Source organism: Poecile atricapillus, chromosome 7 (assembly GCF_030490865.1).
Source record: "Poecile atricapillus isolate bPoeAtr1 chromosome 7, bPoeAtr1.hap1, whole genome shotgun sequence".
Classification (NCBI taxonomy): domain Eukaryota; kingdom Metazoa; phylum Chordata; class Aves; order Passeriformes; family Paridae; genus Poecile; species Poecile atricapillus.
In genome coordinates, this window is record NC_081255.1 from 10,388,269 (window position 1) to 10,403,758 (window position 15,490).

At 46.7% G+C, this 15,490-nt stretch overlaps 1 protein-coding gene across 2 annotated transcripts in view; it reads right to left on the reverse strand.

Moving 5' to 3' along the window:
- Positions 1 to 15,490, reverse strand: part of ATF6 (activating transcription factor 6) — a 70,671-nt gene that overhangs the window by 5,975 nt on the left and 49,206 nt on the right. For both annotated transcript variants that reach the window (XM_058842747.1, XM_058842746.1), the window contains exon 15: positions 9,797 to 9,881. In XM_058842747.1, the coding sequence (XP_058698730.1) occupies positions 9,797 to 9,881 (85 nt within the window). The remainder of the gene's footprint in view (positions 1 to 9,796; positions 9,882 to 15,490) is intronic.

Below are 15,490 nucleotides of genomic sequence, written 5' to 3' on the forward strand. Positions count from 1 at the left end.
CTGCAATCCTCCAGCTCATCTCCTCTGAGGAGCCCTGACTGTCCTGCCCAGCACATCTGGCCAATGTTTCCCTCTGAAGGGTTGGTATACACTACCAAATAAGTATAGAAGTGAAGCAGTGTTACAGACTAAAAATACGCTCGCTGCAACAACGCAGCAGGATTGCTAAAACATTTACAGATTGCTTTGTTGGACAGGATTGTTTGAGGCAAGGGAGAAAGTTACAGTGTGACCCAAATAACTTCCCTTTTTAAAAGCAAATTCCCACTTGGAACTACTTCCAAGCAGAGCGGTTGCAGCGGTCTCGCCTGTGTGAACTCAGCTGTCCTCAGCCCCAGGCACAGGCTGGGATCCTGGCATTTCAGTCTCCAGGTCTCCTGCCACCCCTCAGACCGTGGGCCAGGCGTCTCTAGGAGTCCAGGAGCACTGGATCCACAGCATCAGTGTCCCCCTGAGAAGCCATGAGCTGTTGGCAGAGCTGACAGCCAGCAGAGAGGGTCTCTCAGTGTCTGACCCGTCGGAGCAGCGCTCTCAGGGGTCATCCAAGGGAGATACACACAGGCATGAGAGGCAGACAAGAAAACCAGAGGAAACGAGCTCTCTGTGGCCTCTGAAGTAAATAATGGAGGCACCAGAGAGACTGGCAGTGGCTGTGTGTGAGGAGCACACCTGCCCTGAGCTTCCAGAAGTGTGGTTTTTGGAAGAGGCCAGCAGCACCCGTGAGCAATCCGTGGCCAGCCCGTGCCAGCTCTGCTTTGCAGAGCCTGGGAGATCCCAGGGAGAGGGAAGCTGCTCTTCCCCAGGATTGCCCACCTCCCTTTTCAATCTCTTTCCATGCTGCATCACTTCCCTCTAAGAGGAAGAACATGAGCTCCTGCAGAGATGGCCCAGGGTGGACTTGGTGTGATTGCTCTCATTTTGGAGAGGGAGCCGACGGTCACCTCAGCAAGAGAAGATCAGACTCGCCAGAGCTGACCCTCACAGGCACTTCATTTAAAACTCCCTCAGATGGAGTATTTCTCGGAAAAAACAGAGACATTTTTGACAGCTCTGGCTGTGCATGTGTGTGTTGTTGGCAGGGTAGCATTGCTGCAGGATGACCATATTTAAAACCAAATCAGCTGTGACAATGCTAATGACAAGAGGCAAAAACCCAAAGAGAAAACAAAGGCAAGGGTAAGGAGTTCTGCTGCACAAAAAACTCTTGGGAGTGAAGGAAAGAGGCTAAAGGAAGAGCAGTGCTCCTAGTCAGAACCATCCCATGCCCACTTGGGAGGCACTAAAAGAATAAACAAACTTCCCACACTGCCTGCAAATCCAGACCTACCCACTTCACAGGACATAAAACTGCACACAGGAGAACAGCCTGGAAGGGCATTCCAGGAAAGGCTTCTTTCCACAGCTGGGGCTGGAGGGCTTGTCCCAGAGCAGGGCACTGCTCCCTCTGAGTGCAGCAGGCACTGGAGCAGCTCCCCAGCACAGAGCTGGGGCAGAACCTCCTGGGAACAACCCCTCCACTGCAGAACTGTTCCATCTTCAGAGAGACACTGATCCATGAGCCAGCCTTCCCTCCTCTCCACTGCAGAACTGTCCCATCTTTAGAGAGACACTGATCTCTGAGTGAGCCTTCCCTCTTGCCTCACAAAAGCCACTTCCCTCCAGCAGCCTCAAAGAAGCATCTTTTTCCAAGGTTTTTGAACGCTTTAAGGGTTTTTGAATGCACCCTTATCCTCCCTCCCCCTGGGGCCTGCAGTGGAGCACTAAGGTAGGGCTGTCCTGGGATCAGCCCTGCTCTCCTCCCCATCTGCTGCTCGTGCCAGGACACTCTCAGCTCTCACACTCTGCCAGCTGCTGCAGAACTGACACTGCAGCTGAAGCCCTGCTTTAGGAGCTTGCCTCATTTGTCACCTGCCATTCTCCTCGTGTTTATACAGCCTCAGTGGTTAACACCAGCACAAGAACACTTCACTCCTTCCTTCAGCAGTGCTGACTTCCACTGTGAGGGTTCCTCTACACCTTGGTCCTCCACAGGCACTAGAGATTCCCTGGCAGGCTTCCTCTGAAAAATATTTTTACTATTTTTTTTATGCCTCAGGCATGCTGTTGCTCAGTATCATCTTCTGGCTTAACTTCTTATGATTTGACATTTAGTCTGCCAGAAATTATCCTCTTTTTTTTTTCCCATTCCCTCATTTGGCTGCAATGCCCATTGTTTAAAAGATATCATCTTCTTACTTCTATGAATTGACTTTAATGTGTTACTTAACCCCATTGGACTTTTTAGTGCTCCTTTAAAGATTTTTGCAGTAAGCTTTTAATCTTTAATCAATCTTTATTTGCCAGCATTTTAACCCCACTAGTTTTTCCCTTAATGTTTTCCTATTTTACTTAACCCTTACCTTTGAACTGTGGCATTTCAAGTTGCAGGCACCTACTGGTAAAATTAATTTAACTACTGGCCTTAATTCTTATTTCCAAGAGGCAGCATCACGTTTTCATTGGCATGGACCTTGCCTATCCCCCAGTATCACTTGTACCCTGGTGTTAAAGTGTGTCACTGGTTTAAGCCTGCAGGCCAGTGAGAGCCTGTATCCCCTCCCAGCTGAAATATCTTTATAGTTTGGACGGTATCCAAAGCGTGAGCCGAATTTTCCACCTGTCTCACTTGGCCACATAAAGTTACCTCATTTGTTTAGATACTGCAATCAGCTCTTGCTCGTAGAAGAGTATTTCTAACACCATGTCCTGTGTGTGTGGGGCGAGCAGTCCCCTCACTGGAGCTCCAGTGATTCAGAGCATGTGTCAGTGAACTCTGAAAGCGCTGCAGAGCTGCTCTGAACACAGTGCTAATAAAGGCAGACAGCTTCTGTCTGTCTTTCTGTCTCCCAGCTACAGCAACAGGAGAGTTACAGCTTCAATGTACGAGTCCTGCTCTGAAGCAGGGGTGCCTCCTTTCCCAGGCAGAGGGGCAGCTGGGCTGGCAGTCATTTCTTCACCCACATTCACCCAGAAGGTGTTTGTGCTGGACAGGGATATGATTTACTTCATGAACTGGGGAATGAGCAAAAACGTCCTTCAGGAACTCAGAAGTGTTTTTCAAATACTTCCCAAGGCCAGAAGGTGCCCACCAGGGTGAGGTGGGCTGCATGAAGGGCTGAGGGAAGCACAGCCTGGAGGACAGAGCCAGGACACGAGGAGCAGGGAGAAACCTCCCAGCCCTGCTGCAGGAGTGTCCTTGGAGACTGACCCAAACACCCAAACAGGCCTCTCACACTGCTGTGTTCTCACCAGTCTCCAGCTTCACTCCAGTGATGTCCTCAAGACACAACTCATAAATGTGAACCTCCTCTACCAGCTCTGCTGCAGCTTTTTTATGGGGTGAGCTCATTATGGATAATTACGCTTCAGATCACTGCAGAAATAAAGACACAGCTGCCCCATGTATCACAAGCATAAAACCGTTTGCCACCTATAATTTCACACCAAGAGGAATTATACAATCTCCAGTTTACAACATTTGAAGATACATGAAGGCAGACTGGCTGGGCTGGAGGCTAGAATTACAACATGCTGCACATAGCACAGAGTAGCTGGGACAGCAACAATAACCTCCCAGGCTGGGGTGAAAGCTCCCTCTGTGCAGCACAGCTCTGGGCACAGCTCTCTGTGAGCTGAGAGCTCAGCAGCCAGGGCTAACAAACCTCCAGGAGACACAGACATCCCCAGCTCCCACCCTGGCACCAGCCGAGGGCACGGGCTTCTTTCTGATCACACCTCGTGAATTTTACACAAGTGTGTCATTCCTGTGGAAAAACCAATCTGCTGCAATAACTCCACTCTGGCACTGGAAATACCAAGAATGAAGTCCAGCTGATTTATGAGTAATTCTCTGCCCCAGCAGAATGCCACCTGCAGCAGCTGCCCTGTCTGCACAGGGAGCACCCGGCACACCAGGACCTGGCCTGCTCCAGCAAAACCCCTGGGTAATCCTGGCTCCATCATGGGGCAAAAGGCACTGAAGAGCCTCTGAAATGACCTTCCTGTTATTTCAAATGCATAAAAATAGATTAGTCATTTAGCAATTTAGGTAAACAGCTCATTATAAAAAGTCATTAGGGAATAAGCCTTCATGATTTCATTTCTTGATCGTTTCCTGTCTAAATAAATAAACATGAACTCAAGTGACACCGATTTCATTACTTTTGTGCACAGATTCTTGAATGATTTCTTTCATACTTTTCTGAATAATTTAATCTCCTCCTTTCTGTCAAAAATATGTTAACAAACATGGCTGGGTAGAGCAAAGTCTTTCAAGGGTAACAAAAGCTGTTGAAAGCTTTTATTTAAGATTTAGTCTAGGTAACGATCAATTCTGATTCAAAGAAATGCAGCAAAGTTTGAGGGAATATTTTATTTTGACAAACTGCACTTTTACATGACTTTGAGAACAGAAACACGAATGGCAGCATCTTACAAGACTCCTAAAATCTGTTGTTAAAATTCCTTGTTAAACAATGTTCTGCCATCGCTGCAGTCCTGAGCTCTGAGCCCTACACGAGCTCTGGAGCAGAAGGACACCTCTGACACCGGCAAATCCTGCTAATTCCAGGAGAACACAGTGCCTGCTGCTTGTCCATGGCTGCACACAGGGCTCTCCTGTGCCAGCCAGGCTCAGCCAGCAGCTGCTGCAGTGAGCTCTAACCAGGGCTCTGACTCTCCCCTACTCAAACAACTTCTATTCCTCCACTGGCAGCTCCAGGAACAGAAGAATGGCAGTTCAGAACGACGGGAAGGACAGCACTGGAGACACTCTCAGATGAATTTCCCTACATCCTGCTTAGAGAACCTGACAAACTCTCAGTGACTTTCCCAGAAAACCTTAGCAATCATCCTTCTTCCATCTCACATCTAGGTGCTAATCCACATACACAACTCCCAGAGCCTTCTGCTCACACACTGCAGCTCGTGAGGCCGTGCTGAGCTCTCAGCACTTCCTGCTGAACACAGATGAAAAGCAGAAACCCTGAGGGAAGTATTCTGTAGCTCACAGCTGTGTCCTCCATGCCTGGCAGAATGGCATGGGCATCCCAGCCTGGTGCCAGGGACAGCAGCTGTGAGAGGGAGCCACGGGCACCACAGCCTGGCTTTTACAGCCAGGGAGAGCAGTGGAGAACAGCTATGGACAGCAGGGACCACTGCCCCCCTGGAAACTGAGGCTCTCCAAAGGGACAGAGGCTTCCCAAAATGTCAGGCAGTAACCTTCAGGGAAGGCAGCTGCTCTTCACTCAGATATGTATTGTTTCAGACCTTCCTCAATGACTGACTGCAAATTCTGTTTCTTGCTCTGAAAAAAGGAAACAGCATCTTTTGTTTGCTTGACCCTGAAAGGCAGAGGAAGTTGAAGACTTTATTTATTCAGCCCTAAGACATGGGAACTTACAGAGCATTGTCACTTCCCAAAGAGCTTTTGTTTTTATTTTCCTCCTCAGCCTGTGTGGGTTCTGGTTGCCTCACAGATTTTTCAGAGTTTTCTACCAGCCTGGGACATCTGTGACTTGCTTGCACATGGCTGTCAGCTGGAAGGAGGTTCTTTGTAGCTGCATGCAAACAATCCTGCTGCCTGATGGCAGAAATCGCTCCAGTTTTGATCAAAGAGCCTTTCCACTAGATTTGCTTTCCCCCTTTTTCACTAGAACATGGATTATTTCAGAGTACTTTTGAAGTCTGTTGCACCAGTATGATGATGGATGGCAAGAGGGAAAGCTGATGGAACTGGTCATGAATCAGAAGCTGGCCAACACAGCAGAGCACATGGACTCTGCTGAAGTCCTCATTCTGTTCCATTTCTGCCTTTGGGAGATTATTTTGCTGCTGGATTTCATGACAAAAAGCAACCCTTAGGAGAAGAGGGCTCCTTAAGAGCCCAGAAACACAGAGGTTATCAAGGGTCAGGCACACAAACAGCCATCTCAAAGGCAGAATGAAGACACGCCCCTGGACCTATCCAGAATATCTGTGAAACATTCAAAACTCTGTCACGGCTGCGAATTCCAAGAAAATGAGCCTTAGATTGCACCAGGGACTTTCCAGCAGATCTCTCACTTTTGTCTTGGCCTTGGAGCACAGACACCAGCCCTCAGTTTAAAGAGTGAATGATGGAAGGACTTTCAGGCATAGGGAACTGTTTGCACAGGGATCCTGAGAAGAAAAAAGCCCTTTTTGGTGTTTGTGCTGCCAAGGCCAGCAGTACACACCTGCACAGACATCGAGAGCTGCTCCTAGCAAGCTGTGAGAGTGCCTCACCTGATCCCAGGAGAACTGGAAGGGGTTTCTGGGCCAGACCCTGAGCTGGCCCTGGGGCACTGCCCATGCCACTGCTGTGGGCAGCCCAGAGCAGCCCTGCCAGGCTGGGCACGCTGCACACACAGAGGTTTGTGCTCACATGGGGAGAGAGGCTCAGCTACGCTGTTCTCTACAGGTCACCTGGATCCACAGATCCACGCTGTAACCCACTGCAGTTAAATAAATAGAGGGCTAATGGCAGATGGTTTCACTTAAACTCCAAGAAAGGCACCGCCTATATGTCAATTTGGAATTGGTGTAATGAGCCAACAACATTCTGAATTACAATAAAAGCAAATTTAGGAATGAAACCTACTGGAGACTTAACTGGTCTCAAGTGCATAGTTAGATTTCTAAAATAATAGCTGCAATCCAGCATAACAAACATGACTTGCTTGAAAACAAAAGGCTGAGTTTAACTGTAGATTGCAGCTCATTTTCATTCCCATGAGAAACTGCAAGATATTTCTTCTTGGAGTAACTTCTCAGGAAGGCACACCAGTGGTGCCCCCAAACCCACGTAGAGTGGGACGAAGCCTCCCCAGTTCTGCTGTTCTCCCTGCAGCCTTCCCAGTGCTGAGCTCCTTAGGCAGCATCAGGCAGATTTTCTGTGAGTACTGCACGTGTTCAGAGCTGGGGCTTTGGCTCTGGGCACAGCCTGGCTGCAGGGACCAGGACAGAGCTGTGCCAGGGGACTGCAGGGACCAGGACAGAGCTGTGCCAGGGGACTGCAGGGACCAGGACAGAGCTGTGCCAGGGGACTGCAGGGACCAGGACAGAGCTGTGCCAGGGGACTGCAGGGATGTGGCACAAGGACAGAGGGCTGCCAGAGCAGCTGGGGAGGCAGAAAGGGAAGAGCTGCCAGCAAACACTGACTGTCAACTGGGGGATGGCCCAGCCAGCTTGGAAAGGGTCTATGACCAGGGGAGAAGAAGGAAAAGGGACTACGAGGTGGAGGATTAACATGTACCAATGTATAACAAGTTCCTATACTTAAAAAAAAATAAACATATATAACATAGGCTACCATATTAAACATACTTAAATAGGCAAATATATTTCTGTGCACGTGCACAGTGAGGATCTGGTTCTATCCTAATGCCCTCTGAGGGGCAAGGCTGGCCCTGAGAAGGAGCACATGGCACAATGTTACAAAGTAATGGCTGCTTTTACTCATTTCCAGCACAGAGCAGCTGAATGCTTGAAAGCAAATTTTTATCTGGCAAATTAATAACATACTGCTGTTACCTTGTACATCTTCTTTTCAACTTCCATTTTATTGACTGCAACATGTGCACCTGCACATCGATTACAAGACTGCTGGCATTTGCCACTACTTCACAGCACAAGGACTGCCACTTTCCTCCCAGAAAAACTCTTGAGGCTGTAACCTTGACTCTGCTTTGTTCACTGGTGAAAACTGCCAGGTCAGTCTGGCACAGCCATGTCAGGAACCACCACACAGAGCTCGCAGAAGCAAGTGATGAAGTTCTGAACAAACTTTAAAACAAAGACCCCTTCACTTGCACTCCTGTCATCTCCTCTGCCAGGGCTGTGGCAGTGAAAAGGAAGAGATTATATAAAAGATTCTAGAAAAGATTTCCCTTCTTGCACAGACATCTGGCTGAGGCATGAGGAAAGAGAAGTTCTTTCACTAAAAGTTTTGCCAATTTCTCCAAAGGAGACTCGTCCTTTTCCAGCAGCCAACTCTCTGCAGGTGCACAAAGAATTAAGGTGGGCTTAAAAGAAGAGCAGACAGCTGGGGGGAAAGCTCTGCTAACTCCCAGGTGCTTGTGCAGATATCTCCAGCCCCCACAGAGGCAGAACAGGGTGGAGAAGCAATGTTCTCAAAGGACAGAAATGGGTTCTCCTCCAGGCAGAACCTTTTAGGGAATCCTTTCCTACAGGTTACCAAGAGTCAGATTAGAAAGCAAGCCAAGTTACCTACTGGCTCTTGTGTGTCTTGTAACTTCTCCCCTAACACCTGGCTGGGTGTCACAGAGGAATCTGTGTTTGATGCTCTTGTTTACTTAATGCTATTCTTGTGTCTCATCTGTTTCCACATCTCTGCCCAAATCCCTGGACATTTTTTTTTCCTGGATTATGCTGATGTTCCAAAGAAAAATCCTGAAGAACTGATGAAAATACAATTTCACAATGTTTCATTATTTATGGATAAGATTTGTCACTGGATTCTGATGCATATTTTCCAAGTTATATTTACTCCAACAAATGAAGTTATTTCAAGTAAAAACAGGACTCAGTAAAATGTCAAGAAGAAATAATTTGCAATTTAGAAATAGTGTTTGTACTTCAGTGATAAAGTGCCCACTTGTATGTGATAATTCAGGTCAGCCAGAAAAGGATTTTTGTAATAGACATAAAAAGGGAGTTTCAGGCAGATAAATGCCAAAAATAATTCTGATACTTGTAATAAAAATTCCCCTAAGACAGCTGTAGAGATTATCACACTCGGCTGAACTGCATGGGAAAGTGCAATTATCAAAATGCCGAAAGCCTCAACTGATTCCTTCTTTCTTAGTTTATGGAAATTCACATCATCAGATAATGTTTTGGGCATGCTGGGATTTAACAATAACACTTGGGTTTATGATTCACATGTACTGTAAAACACAGATGTTTTAAAAAAGCATTATGTGCACAGTTGTTCAGAAAGTAAAGTTTACACTGCTGCAGGGTTCTCAATACATTTGGTGAGTGTGGCAGTGACCCTGTGTCCCTAACATGTCCCAACCTGGCAATTCCTCAGCATCTGAATTCATGATGTATTTGTGCAAGTCATGTCCTGTCTCACGTGGGACTGAAATGCTGACCCAGAACATTTCTGTGCACTAATAAACCCAGAAGTCTGCCCCAGTGCAAGGCTGTGTTCTCTGCTGTCCTGCAGCACGGTAAGGTGATGATTATTAGTCCTGAGCAGGCAGTGCTGAGAGGTCCCACTCACAATGAGGGTTGTGTAACAGCGTGGTAAACAGCTGAGGAGGGCCAGGGAAGGCAGTCAGCATCCCAACAAACCAGCAAGGCCAAGGAATTTGCCCTGCTAAGCAGGCGTGGGAGGAACCCAAACGGGGAGAGGAGGACAGTCCCCATGGGCTCTGTGAGCCACCAAGTTAGAGAGGTTAAATCCCATCCATGTAACCCTTAATCAGCTGGTACAAATCCCCAGCACTGGATGGCTCCCTCCCTGTTCCTGAGGGAGCCACACTGCTCCTGGCCACGTCCCCCCATCCTCAGGGTCTGGGTGACCACGCATGGGGGATTTGCTGGAACTCCAGCTCCAACAGGACCCTGGCAGCCAAACCCCACTCATGGTCAGCTTGACTTCTTCTGCAAAGCTCTAATGACAGACATTTGGCCCCAGTTGGCTCTTCATGTACGAGTCAGGCACATCTCTTTGAAACTGTTCTCATTCCCTTTCTCCCTTTGCACTTACCATTGATGTTTACAGCTGGCAGCACTATAGACATCTTTGGTCTCCTGGTCTTGTTATGTGTGGTGGCTGGGAGTAACAGGTGGTCCTGGAAAAGCAGAGAAGATGTGTTAGATCTACTCTCAAAGTAGAGAGCTGGGAAAATGCCTTTCCATTCTCTCTTACTGGCATTCCACACTGCACTGCTTACAACAGCTCAGAAAATTCATATTGTTGAGGGAGTCTTCCAAAAGTCACAGCAATTGCTCATGCTGTGTAACCAAGAAGAAATTCCTATTCCATGCAGCAGAATATGAAAAAGCCTTGATCATGTGGAAAGAGATGGAAACTACTGTTAAGCCCTCATTCATCAGAGTGCTTATGTATATGATTAAAGTAATTTAACTTGACTTCAATGATATTTAAACATGTGGTTTAAAGGAGCTTGCTGAATGGAAGCCTTTACTTGTGCAGCTGTTTACATGTGAAGCTCCACACCACGTGCAGGCTGTGCTGCTCAGAGCTGGGCTGGGGGTGAAACACCAGCTCTGCAGTGCCCAAAGTGCCTGCCCTGGCTCTGCCAGAGGAAGCTGGAAACGCTCAGGACACGGCCCTGGCCTGCCAGGAGAAACCAGCCTTTCCTCAGGGTTCTGTGCTGCTGCTGAACCCAAGCTGCTCTACTTGCAGCCAGGAAAAATATGGTTCATCCATTACCAACAGAACTTAAAAGCTCTGGTCCAGGCATCTCCCATATTATTAGGCCAGTTTGATGCTCTCCTTTCATGCTTTCCCATGCTTTTCCCATACAAACATCTTGTACTTTTGGGCAAGGTTATCTTTTTGGCAAACTGAATTAGACTTCCTTCAGGATAGATTGATTTATTAATGTCAGGGTAACTGTAATTTTGCCATTTTAAAATATAAGCACTACAGTGTTATATGTAATATTGGGGGAACTGAGTTACACACAAAGTTAGGTGATAAATATATCAAGATATTCTGGAGATACATTGCAGAAATATCACTTTCTTTCTCTTTTTTTTCCCATGAAAATTTTTCCCCCCCAAAACACCAAATGACTGACCATGAGAAGAAAACATTACTTAAATAAATGTCTGCAAAAACCATCTTGGTACCAAAATTATAAAACCACTCTGGTATAATTCTCAGATCACATATGTAATTCCCATTTCACTTTTGAACTGCTTAAGATTAAGGCAGCAGTCACTAAGACAATGAACCTTACATAAAAACTGTTCTTGAAACCCAAAGGAACAGCCCCAAGATAAGATGTCCATTAAATTATGTTCTGTAACAATGCCCTTGCCATGGTTTGATGACTATTTTTAACAGAGCTTAAAAAATGCTGGTACTGTTTGGTTTTTTTCCTTTTTCAATGTTTCTGCAAGTCCATCATTACCCACCAAACCACAAGTACTGCACACATCACCACCTGAGAGTCTTTAACAAGTAGCAACTGCTTTTTGCTAACCTGTCTGCAGCCTGGTGCAGTAATTCATGCTGCCTTACAATGGTACCTCTATTTACTGGATGGATAAATTGTATTAACAGCTACTTCACAGTTGCATTCAAACGTGCTTTGGAGTTGCTGCACAACTCCCAGTGATTGAACACCAACTCTGGAGAAAACAGACAAACAAAAAGCTCTAAAGCCAGACTCCACCAGGAGCTAACGTGCAAGATGCACACATTGTCTGGAAGCTGCCACCTACAAAGAGACATTTTGTAGATCTGCAATTGGTGAAGTTTATCCATCTCTCTAATCATCTTGATCTTCCATATGCACTGTGGCAGCCAGTGCAAACTTGCAAAGTTCCCCAACTACCCCCATACTCACTGAAGTCAAAGGGTATGCTGTGGAATATCAGATGTTCTGAGCACAGTTAGCCACCCACAACATTCTCAAGGCCAAAAGCCTTCAAGCAGTCCAAACCTTTTATTTGAAAGCAATATATAATGAATTCTATGCCACAGAAATGAGTGCACAGATTAGTGATTTCGAAGATATTGGACATTTAGCAGCACTGTCTGAATGCGTTTCTAAAATGTCCTGTGCCTTTCTGAAGGATGCTGAATTGCATCCCAGAGGTGGCTGTGACACCCAAATTTTAAACAGTAGACAAAAAAAACACCTAAATTAAAACACTGCTTGTGATATTAACACATGGTATAAAAATGAAAGCAAATAAAAGCAAATTTTGCAAGTCAGCATCTGGCTCAGGAACATGAGTGTCAAGCAGAGGCAGAATAAATCAGAACTATTACCCAACAACAGATGGCTTTGGCTTGGAGCAGGAGCTGCACTGAGATGACAGTTTAAACAGACAGAGCAGACCTGAGACTGCTGGCAGAATGGCTGGAAAATATCAGCCTGGAAAGAATATTCCAAATGAGACCCTTGCTTCAGCACTCTCATCTTGCTTTTGATCATCTCTGCAGTTCTGTGATGCTGAGGCCAGATGACACAGACAGATAAATATAGACACAGATACTAAAATTCCAGCCATGAACACGTTAATTTAATAACTCTCAGCAACACATGGAACTGCAATAAGGATTCTGAGGTTTCTTGCCTATCAGATCAGCGTTATCAGGGCTCTAGCAGGGATAAAGCTTTAGAGCCTCATGTATCTCTAACCCTACAGCCAAATGGCAATGGAAATCCTGTTCCACTGTGCTAGAATATTCCAAAAGTCCTGCTTTTCCTGCAGCTTCAGCCTCAGACTCATGACATGTGGTTTGGTACTCAATGTCCTTCCTAGCTAGATGCATTAAAATATGGAGACATTTTAGCTTTCATTTTCATTTTTTCATTAAAAAACTGGTTTTAATTCTCATCATTTTAAGGACATAAACAAAACATCATTGCATACCACGAGGTTTCAATAAACAGAGAAAAAAATGCTGGGCATGGGTCTTTTTGATTTCATTTTGTTAAACTATCATCACTTCTTGGCTTTCAAATAACAGAACTGGCAATATTGCTCGTTTTGGCTGTTGCAATGCATATCCCCCCAGCCCCAGGGAGCACCTCCTCCATTTCTGCCTCACCCGGGGACACAAACCCAGGAGTTAATCCTGGCAGTGTGCCTGCCCTGGAGGACAATATTGCAGGGGATGTTTGGGGACAGAGAGGTGCAGGTGCTGGAGGGGAGCCCCCGTGACACGGGACACAAAGGAACGCGTTTCCAGCCCCGCGAGGCTCTGCACTCTCAGCAGGAGCTGTCTCTCCTCCTGTCCCAGGGGCTCCTATCTGTCAAATCAATTCCCCCACATTTTTCTTACCTTCTTAGTTGTTGTGCTTAGGTATGGATAAGTGTTTTTCAAAAGACTTTTCCAAGGTCTTAATTAATGACACTTGATTGAGATGTGCTTTGTTGGGCACATTCACACATGTGCCTGTGGGAGCAGCGCTGGCCATGCTGCTGCAGGGTGGGCTGAGCCCCTGACCCTTCCCAGAGGCACAGATGTGATCCCTGTGGGAGCCAGGGCTGCAGGAACACGGCCCCCAGCCCCCTGCCCACACAGACTCTGTCCCAACCATCCCCGCTCTTCCTCAAGAGATCCATCCCCAACAAACCCGGGATAACCTTCCGCGAAAACAAGTGACATTTGCTGCTTTACAGCAATAAAAGCTCCGAGGAGACTGGATTAAAATACCAAAGGAAAACTTTAATGTGCCTTTCTGGTAATTTGCCTTGATGAGGAGATTTGATCTCTAGCATTGCCTTGGAGACCAGCTCTGTGCTAGAACATTGCGACCAACAAATGAAAATTGCCCAGGCAGAGGGGGCAGCAGGAGCCAGGCGTGCCAAAGGGCGCTCGCTCCAGCGGCTTCCCAAGGCTTCTGACAGCAAACAAACATTGTGGCTGGGCATTTTTTCATCTCTGTTTATGACTAAGAAGTCTCCCAGGGAATTGTGTGCCTCAACCTCTTCCAGCCTGAATCTCCCCGCTGTGTTCCAGGACCGCGTTCCAGCCGCTGCCGAGCCAGGCTGAGGAGCTCCCCACATCCCAGGGAGGGGACATTTCCCTTAATACCACAACTTCTGCCAGTGTTCACCACCTCCAGACAGCTTCAATCCTCACCTGTGCACGGGCTGGCCACACCTAGTGAGTGATCTCAAGATGAAGCAGATAGAGAACAAGTGGTTTTTTGATCATACAAAAATTGTGCATCAAATCCAGGCACTTTCAACCCCATTTTTTCTGAACACCTTCAGGGATTTCAAGTCTGACACGACACTGGACCTTCTTTACAGGTATGCTTTTGACAGTACAGAGAATGTGCAACAAAAATGTGCTCTCCCAGGCCCAAAATACTGCATGCCACTTCAGAGACTGATTCAGACTACAAACACTCCAAGGAGCTGGACTTCTTAAACCCCTGGTTTGACAGAGCCCCTGAGACAGCTTTTCCTCCCACAAACCACACATTTCACACTTCTAAAAAACTTCAGGATCATTGTTTCAGGCTTTTTGCTGTTGCCAGAGATGTGATGTGTCTGTCCTGCTCTCTCACAGAGGTTCTGAGCAGCATCCCAGCCTTTGGCACACAACTCCCGGCCAGGAAATGGTACCTGAGAACTTCATTTTTGGGAATCCAGGGCTGGATTTCAGCAGCTCTCTGAGTACAAAAGGAGGCTGTTCCCAGGGCACAGAACTCACCAGTGCACTCAGAGCCAAGGGACTGATGCTCTTCTACCCCAGCAGTTCCCAACACTGCAGAGCACAGAGCACAGATCAGGGTGTAAATGGGAATTTGGCATTTCTGCCTTCCTCTGCCAGTTCAAAAGGGACGTGTATGAAAGTTTACAAACTTGTAGAGGAAATGGCTGCATCATTTCATTATTGATTCACTTGGGGGATGGCAACCACACGGTGCCCTGAGGTTCCACCACCCTGGATGCAGCACTGGTCCATCAGGAAATGCTTCCTGAGCACTGCCTTTGCCACCAGTAGATGTTAAACAGGGCAGAAAAGCAGAGGGGAGGGCGCCTCTGGAAACATTCCTGATCCTTATATCTGAAAGGCACGGGGATGGTTTTGAGAAGAGAAAAAAAAGAGAGAGGAAACCAGTTTTAACCTCTGCACAAACTGTGACTCACTGCCACTGCTCTTGCTCATCACACCAGGAACTTAGGAAAGCTGACTTGTTTTTAAAGCTCATGTGTTGAGATTTTTCTTTGGTTGGTTTCTCAGGTTTTTTTCAAAGGTAGACCTTAGAAATCCAAGGAGATTTATTCACCTCCTCATGGATCCTTACAGGGAATCCAGGACATGAGGAGTACGGGAGCAGGTGAAAAATGGGATAATGACTGCAAGGAACCCACAGAAAACCCACAACAGAATTTCACAAGGTACCAGCAGCCCACCCTCAGAGCACTTTACCACTTTAACAACATCATTTAACTTAATTTGAAATTGTACCAGTTCTACCTATGCTAACCTTACGTTAGCCAGCACACATTAACACAGCTTGAGTTTGCAGCACACCTCAAGAACAGAGTTTGTAATTGAGAATTGAACCCCTAATCACAGCATCTAATTACTTTTCTAGGTTTTAAGCCCATTTTGAGGGATGGGAAGAAGATTGTCCCAGAACAAGAAAGCTTCAAAAAGCAGTGGGAATAGAGGGTTTTTTTCTGCTTTCATTTTTTGCCAGAATTGCTCCTTTTACCCCTGTGCTGTTTCAAT